At 32.3% G+C, this 8,955-nt stretch overlaps 1 protein-coding gene across 1 annotated transcript in view; it reads left to right on the top strand.

The window, feature by feature from the left end:
- Window positions 1-4,828: 4,828 nt before the first annotated feature.
- Window positions 4,829-8,955, top strand: part of LOC106459413 (ras-related and estrogen-regulated growth inhibitor-like) — a 39,854-nt gene continuing 35,727 nt past the window's right edge. The window contains exon 1 of the mRNA XM_013919033.2: window positions 4,829-5,013. Coding sequence (XP_013774487.1) covers window positions 4,953-5,013 — 61 coding nt within the window. The 5' untranslated portion in view covers window positions 4,829-4,952. The remainder of the gene's footprint in view (window positions 5,014-8,955) is intronic.

Below are 8,955 nucleotides of genomic sequence, written 5' to 3'. Positions count from 1 at the left end.
TACAGCTTCTTGGTATATTCAGGCGTAACTTTTTAAAATAACTATTTGTCTAACTCCAAACTAAATTAGTGCCCCCCAGTGGCACAGCGGTATGTCTGCGGACTTACAACGCTAGAAACCGGGTTTCGATACCCGTGGTGGGTAGAGCACAGATAGCCCATTGTGTAGCTTTGTGCATAAGTACAAACAAATTAACTAACTAAATTAATATGTTTGTAACACGTAAACACACATATATGTGTGTGTAAATCAATGAGTGAAGTTTTTATCTATTAACTGTAAAGAAAGAGCGTTAGTATAAAAATATTAAATTGGATGTTTAATCAACTGGTTGGTATATATTGGACTTTTGACTAAATTTCACTTATTTATAGCAGGCTCATAAAAAAAGTCCAAACTTTGTTCTGTGTTACGAACCAGTTAGTTGAAATCTATGCGACCTGAATATACATATATATAAAGACTACCTAACATCCCTTTCAAAACGACCATAAACTAACTCAAACGTAGAATGTAAATCTAAGAAATATATGTATACATCACAACGTGAGCTGTTTACATTCACTAATTCAGCCTTTCGTGAACAGCATATATCCTCAGTGAGGCATGAAAATTTATATTAATCAGTAGACGAAATGTTGGCAAGACAAGTGGCATAACGTTGCTATAAATGACTTGGCATACCTTACGGCATGTATGTTGCAAGTATCGTCTGTTTCTAATGCACTAGATGCACTGCATTAGTTTATTACAGTGAAAACAAACATTGTTTTCTTGGAAAGCTCTCTGACTAAAATTAACTCAGTAATTAATGTATCTAATTTAATATACCGATCTAATTAGGTGTATGTAAAGCTATAAACAAAAACATATAATGATTAGAATGTACTAATTCATCAGTTAGGTACCCTCTCTGTTAACGACATTATCGGCCGTAATCCCGATAATATATTATGACATCGTCCAACTTAAGAGATTAAAGTTAGTTGTAAATAGAAGTACTGATCTAACACTGCAAAATAATAGTAATAATAAATAATGTATGATAACAAATATATAAATGAAAGAATAACAAGTAAACAAAAGTAGCTATATTATACATATTAAACATTTTAATCAATACTGTTAATGAAACTAACATTAAAGAAAGAGAAGAACGTAACTTACAAAACACATAAACACAAGTTGTCTGCTCCAAACACAATCACAGTACCTTGTAAACAAATAACACTTTATAATAACCTTCACAATATCCAAATATTCTCCAAACGAGGTCGAACAATTGCTCTTATTTTTCACACGATTCTACGTTGTTTTCTTTATTCAAATTATTAAAAAAATAGATTATAGGGCAAAATGAATGAAACCGCTTTAAAACGAAACATTTACACATCCTAAAAGTTATGATAAACACCGACACTCGCGCCATCTGCAGGTACATAATTTAAACCTTTTTGAAATCATACGCCCGTCAGATTAATCTTTATCGTAGAGGGTTCAAAAAACATTTGTTTGATATATATATATATATATACATATATATATATTTACCATTTCTTATCGCTTAAACCTAACATATTCTTTGGAGTTTTATTCCTGAGCTTTATCGTGTTTTTGTTTTGTACGTGAATCAATAACAAAAGCACTTAACAGATATATGCCAGCTTACATTAATTTGTGAAAATATTTTTGCATAACAGAAACTGGTATATAATGTATTTTATTTGCTCTCTGAATTTTTTTATAATACCGGAATAGTTGCGTAAAAAATTAAGAATGTGGCGAAAACTCTGTATTTGTCAAAAATATGAGAGAATAAAGAAACCTAGCGTCAACCCTCCAGTTTGTTTTTACAAATAACATGTTTTTTGTTGTTTTTTATATAAGCGTTACGCCATCTTCTGGTTTACTTGACAAAGTATTAATACGTAATCTTCCTCCGTGTGCAAATACTAAGTTCAATGAATAATTTGAATGACATCAATACAACAAAAACAAAACACTAAACTTTTAAAAATAATATGAAAAGTGACTATGTTTTATGCACTGTACGTACTTTAGATAGAATCGTAAAATAAATATTCATGAATAACATATTATATAAATAGCTCACGTTAAATTAAAGGATTTTTTTCATGGTAACTATACACATAGTGACATTCCAGAACTAACTATTTATTTCCAAGGTACTTTACCGATCTTTCATTGATAACGTCACAGGATCGATGTCGGAAATACAAAATACATAAACACTTCAGAAGAACATGAATAAAACCAGAGATACTTTTTTTTCTTTAGCAGGCAGTCAAAGCCATTGAAGTAAAGTTGGATTTCGCATTATGAAAGTAAACAAGTACTGAAAGTAAAGCTGATAAGTACTGAACGGTAAGCGCTTACAACTGTTGATTTGCTTGTTATTTGACTAAACATTAGATCGAACACGAATGTTTTTACGGTCACTAAACTTCCTAGCTGTTTCAATGCTTCTATGAACAGAAACAAGGTATAAGCTAAAAGGCATAATTCTTATGTAGAAAATATAATAACAAAATAACTTCCTAAGTTTTATATTTGTCTGATATTTTCGCTTTGGACAAAATGTTGATGATTAAGGTCAGGAACATTAGAACCATAAGAAATATCACATGAGATTAGAACATAACAAAGTTTATAAATATTGAGTTGTAGGGAACAAAAAAAAATCAATTTTTCTGGTTTCAAAATTATATTATACAATACAGCTAGTTATGGGAGACCAGAGTGTGAAGCGCCGTCTAGTTTATCAGTACATAATTGTTGTTTCTGAACAAATTTTAGGTATGGCGTTGCCTAGAGTTTAGTGAGCCTAGACATGGATCGGAAAGCCCAAGGCTCGAGCCGTAAGATGCTATTGAACTCTCTCCGCACTTCCATTTGTGGGCCATTGTAAGTTTGAAAGTCAATCCCAGTATTTTTAAGAGTAAACAGGCAGATAGCGGATGCTGTTTATTTGTTGCCCTTCCTCTGGTCCACAGACCAAAATTAGGGACTGTTATGCTTGAAACTTCGGAGTCTTTAACGTGGCCGTTTAGCTCATGTGTCGCATAAGGTGACTTCAAGGTTGAATCGAATCTCTAATAATGAGAACATAATTATCTTGAATTTCGTATTTCATTCTTATCCTTCAAGAGTTGTTTGTCAGCCATTATTTCCTTTCTCTTTTCCTCAAGCCTAATAAAGCAAATTCCATGGCTACACCTTTCTCACTGTAGAATCTAATTATTAATATTATTTATGAAGAGAGCAAATAACATTTGAACATGTAGTATTTTATAATACAAGATTACCGTCATGTAAAGCGTTGAAGAACGTTCCATGGTGTGTCTTTGTATTCCATTCAACAAGGTCAAATTTTAGGCTTCACTTTGTTTGTTTGCTTAAGCCCAAAACTATACACCCGCCATAGGTATAGAGCTATGAATATTAGAATTTTAGCTTTATAACTTTTAGCAATGAGTTTAAGATTTCATAAACAGTTGTGTTAGTTAGTTATTTAGTTTGTTATTAAGTGGTGCAAAGCTACATAATGGGCTATCTGTGTTGTGCCTACCACGTGTATCGAAACCCGATTTTTAGCGTTATAATCCTTCAGACTTACCGCTGAGCTGCTGGGAGTAAGTTGTTCTGATATTCGAATTCAGCTAACGACAGTATTTTAACTAGACTTACTCACTTGAGTGAACGAATTAACCAAATTATTGTAAACTATCTAGGCTTCTGAGCAAATAACAGATAGGTTTAAATTACAAATAAAATGTCGCTACAAGAATGTTACTTTCATACACATTTTTCTACAATTTCCGTGATATTCATCAAGAAACTATAGCTGGATTTTATTTTTATCTTTGAAGCAAAGCTAAAAATAAAGTAAAACTATTATTTATCTTCGTCATTTAAGGGTCATTCTGAAAATGTTGATATATTTTTAAAATAGCGCTTGTTTTACATTCAAAAGTACTTAAGTGAATAATTAAGCAATTTGTGAAACAGGTAAAATCTGTCCACTTACATTTGTGTGATTATCAGTTAGAATGCTCAATAATTATATTATTGCTTATAGTGCCTATCACATAGTACAGTTCAGTAAAAAAACCAACAACAACCAGTATTCTATAAGTTTTATTTAAGTCAAACTAAGTAGCAATGACTCTATCAAGTTCTCTATCTCTGTGAACTTGTCTATATAAGGTTCGAGTTATGTAAGCTAAGTCCAGAAAGTCTCTGATTTTATCCAGACTTAAACTTGAGAGCGGCAGAATGAATTTGTAGCACGCTCCTAAACACCCCAAAATCGAGGTCTTGACCTACCATTATAGGAATACGTTACTTCAAAGTCAGTTGTTTCTTTTTTTTAAGTAACAGCTGCTTTTCTTTGCCTTTACGAATGCGATAAACCGTGACCATGTAGGTCAGGAGACGGTTACACATAGCAGAACGTCATGTCAACTTCAAGAGATTTGGTTTTTTTCTTTCTTTTCGACTCTCTTAAGTGTTAAAGCCGTTACCATACAACGGAAATTACCGTTAATCACGAGGGCGCCACTGTCGTTGTTTTCTTTCTATTTACTTTTGCTGGGCCTACTCGCAAAACGTGACGAAAACTGAGTCCCGAGACCAATCAGAGGTACAAGTAACCTGTTTGGAAATAAAATTACCCTTCAGAAGAGTCAGTGACTCAAACATCGGCTCCGACTGGCCTTTTGCAGCTGTCTCTAACTTCAAATGCTTTGAGTGACGGAGTAAATAGGTCTACTTGATAACAGTAGTCGCTATTCAAGTGCGTGAAAACCAAATTATGACTTTATGTTTGCTTCCACTAGTGGTAATATAATAGGGAATCGGTTCCTTACTCTGGTATCCGGCAATAAAACTCTGTGCGTCTTCTACAGGCAGTTAGAAACTAAAACGTTGTCATGACGAATTTGACCTCCGTACGTGTGGTGGTTCTAGGTAGTAAGAATGTTGGCAAAACAGGTAAGATGAAATGTGCATGGTTTTTATCAGCAGCTGCGTTTATAATGTGTAATTCAATATCTTAATTAACATCCACCAGTGTGAAATTAAAACACATTAATTAATTTGTTTATTATACACGTTATACGTTTAAACACAACTCTACTGTAGAACTTATAGTTATTTAAATAAACTAAGAGTAAAACCTCAGTAGGCGATATTACTTCATTCTGACGACAGGTGGCCTAACGTAACAGTAGAAATGTGTAAAGAAAATGTTTTAACGTAATTTACTAGTTTAGACAGTTCTCTTTTTTATTGATTAATATAGATATATCTAAAAACTTACTAGTTTTTATTTAATTGCATCTGTAAAGATAAAAATAAAATGATTTGTTATATGTGGAATAAAAGCATCATAAAGGTAAATCTACATACATATATATTTGCTTTACGTGTCGTTCAGAGAATCTAACTGCCTGTGTGACACATAAATGATTTTACTTCATCAAGAGACTCTTCCATTAAAAAAAAAACTATTCTATTTCACAACTTGAAACTTTTGTTGGAGAAATTTGCTGGCTATCATTTCCAAAAGATTATACTCCCTTTAGCCGACCTTTGGTTCAGGAAAAGATTGTATAAGCTCTTAACTCAAATTCGCCCCTTTCTACCGTCAGGAGTATCTGTAGAGAACCTAAATATTTTCATCGCCAATTGGTGTTTTCCTCTTAAAGGACCGAACTAAAAACGATTTCCACGACACTTAACAAGACAAAGTGGAAGTATGTTAATACATGGTTACCCTGTTTAATATCACGGACATTGCACTCAATAAGACAAAGTGGAAGTACGCTAATATATGGTTACCCTGTTTAATATCACGGACATTGCGTTCAACAAGACAAAGTGGAAGTACGCTAATACATGGTTACCCTGTTTAATATCACGGACATTGCGCTCAACAAGACAAAGTGGAAGTACGCTAATACATGGTTACCCTGTTTAATATCACGGACATTGCGCTCAACAAGACAAAGTGGAAGTACGCTAATACATGGTTACCCTATTTAATATCACGGACATTGCGCTCAACAAGACAAAGTGAAAGTACCTTAATATATTATTACCCTGTTTAATATCTGAGAAATTGCACATTTTGTGGGTTATAGTTTGAGTACATAGCTTAAAATTATCCAGAGAATGATTTTACACATATGAAATTTTTATTTTCTACTTTTAATCACCTGTAAGTATGTTACACGTGTATTTTGTAAATACTGTGGCAAAAAACAGATTTTTTGTATATTTACTAAACACAGCTATCTGAGTATGTTTCAAGTACAAAAAAGGCTATATTTATATATCAATTTTTAAAAAAAGTCCTTAATGTATAACGCTATACAACGCATCAGTCTTGAAGTTTGTAAGTGTCGTTCCATGAAATCTGTTTTTGGATAATTTTTCAGAATCAACCAGTATGTTTGTGGAAGTGTTTCATTTACACTGCTTAAACTGGTTGAACTATTGTCTTATCTTAATTATAAAATATGTCTTAGCGCCGTTATGCCACCCAAAGTAGTTTGTATTGATTATTCACAATCATCTCTATACGGTAACTTCTGGCTAATATCTTTCCACTCAAGTAAGCGTGCTTTAAAATTAACTTATGTGATATTGGAAGCAGTGCTGTTATATGTATATATAGTAGTTTCTCCATTACGAACAAAGCATCACGTGTGAAGAAACTTAACGGTGTCTGTTAATTTTTGGTGTGAAATTACATGTTTATTACTATGTGTGTGAATTAGTACCCTTCAAGTTTTTGTTGTGAAGAATTGATGATTTGACGAATCTTGTTTATGTCGCACGAAGAGCAAAGTTCTTCCCTGATCTTTACATCATAAAAACGTTTGATATTTGTTGTTGTTGTTGTTGTTTTTAACTAGAAAGACAATTGAACTTCCTGACAAGCAGATTTAGGAAGCGCAGGTACGTTAAACAACACTTCGTTAATTTGAAATAACTCGATTACCTCACATGAAGAACTTATTCAATTGGAATATCCTCAGATTATTCTGTTTATAAACAAGGGTCACTTGATTAGTTTCGTTTTGTTTTTCTGTATGATGTTATGTCGTTTTTGTTCTATGTACAAAAGCATAAGGTTCATATCTCTTAAAACTATAAATACCTTGCCATTCGAAGTGAAACAATAATATTTTAGATAGGACTCATTTGAAAGTCGCAGATTTGTAAAAATACTTACTAAGAGGTTAATTCCGTCAATGAAACACAAAATTGAACTATATTTATACAAAAAAAATGTATGATGGCAATAGTGCAATAATGTAGATATATATTGTGATAAGCTTTTAACTACTTCGTTGCGTCTATATACACATATAATGCTCAGCGTTTTGAATTAAAGTATGAAAATTTCATTATTATATCCCAAGAACAGTTTATTGAAGATGGCGCGAGCTGCCACTGTGGTAGAGCCCTAGATTTAGGAGCTGGCAAACCGGATTTGAATTCATGCGAAAAAACAAAGTATTCCCCAAAATTCAAGCTGTGGGTTCATTACAAGAGTGGAAGTTAATCCCTTAGCATGGATGGTGGGTGGTAGGGTGCTTATGACTGGCTGTCTTCCCTTTAATCGGTGGCTCAAAATTAGGGAAGGCGGGAGATAGCCTTAGTACCTTTGCCATAAATACAAAATGCAAATTTATTAAAAATCAGCGTTACACATTTGGTACATATTATGGAACATTTTCAAGTCCAAATTATTGACTTTTATGTCTTAGATAGAAAGTTCACAAGAAACAGGCTCTGGATGCATAATATTCTAAATGTACAGCGGTTTTTGTTTGATATTATCTCATTTAACTATATACATGTTTTATTTTTACAATAGTTCATTATAGCTCATATAAAATATAGTAATAGCGTTTCTTGTCTGAGTAGTTTTTAAACCAAGATTTGAACAATAAATCCAAACTGTTTTACATGTTATTAGAATGCTTGTTCTTATCAGTGACACACAAAGTGCTTGTTTTATTAACTGCTCTGTGGGGTTGTCTTTAATATTAGTTGACAAGTGTTATTTATTATTCACTGAAAAACAAAATATAGGCTGTTGCTTGGAAGTGCACATATCTTGGTAGTCTTTCATGGAGTTCGGGTTATTAGTCAAAAGGTTTGCTTGTTATTAGAGCACAAAGCTACACAAAGAGCTATCTGTGCTCTGCCCACCACGGGTATCGAAACCCAGTTTTTAGCGTTGTAAGTCAGTAGACATTCCGCTGTGCCACTGAGGGCTAGTGTAAAGATTCACAATATTAATGAACTAATGAATGAACACTAAAAAAATAGATGTTAAATAGAACTTAAAAGATCTACACATCACTTGATAGGCTGTTATTCCAATCTCCTCTCTATGAAATATACAAATTTTATATTTTCATTAAAATTGTTTTAATTTGATATCTTTAAAATCGTTTAAGATTTTTTTTAAAATTCAGCTTACAAAATAAGTCATCTTATTACTAGCGTTTTAAATCGAAAACTAATTAAACTGTCTTTAAATTAACATCAACATTGAAATATTTTTAACATTAGCGATAAACTTACTGTAACACAATACCCAAGTTCGACAGACTACTGATATTGTTAAAAATACTTCACTTACTTTTCTGATTAACCTTAAAGCTTCTTTGGAAGTTCTCCACAGTATACTTAAAAATTAAAAATATAAAATTTAAAAAATTAATTGAAAAATAAAATTTGTATAAATTTTAAACTTAAATTTATTACTTTAAAAATAATATATCTAGTTGTTTTCTGATTTCATAGTTTTTACACTCACGAATAACCAGAAATGCTACGAAACCGGCTAAATGAACAAGAGTTTGGTAAAAAAAAGAAAGGATTCGAGTTTTCTTATACACATTCATCTTGAAG

Source organism: Limulus polyphemus, unplaced genomic scaffold, assembly GCF_000517525.1.
Source record: "Limulus polyphemus unplaced genomic scaffold, Limulus_polyphemus-2.1.2 Scaffold605, whole genome shotgun sequence".
NCBI classification, from domain to species: domain Eukaryota; kingdom Metazoa; phylum Arthropoda; class Merostomata; order Xiphosura; family Limulidae; genus Limulus; species Limulus polyphemus.
The sequence above is the reverse complement of the archived record's forward strand: the minus strand, read 5'-3'. Positions and strand labels throughout refer to the sequence as shown.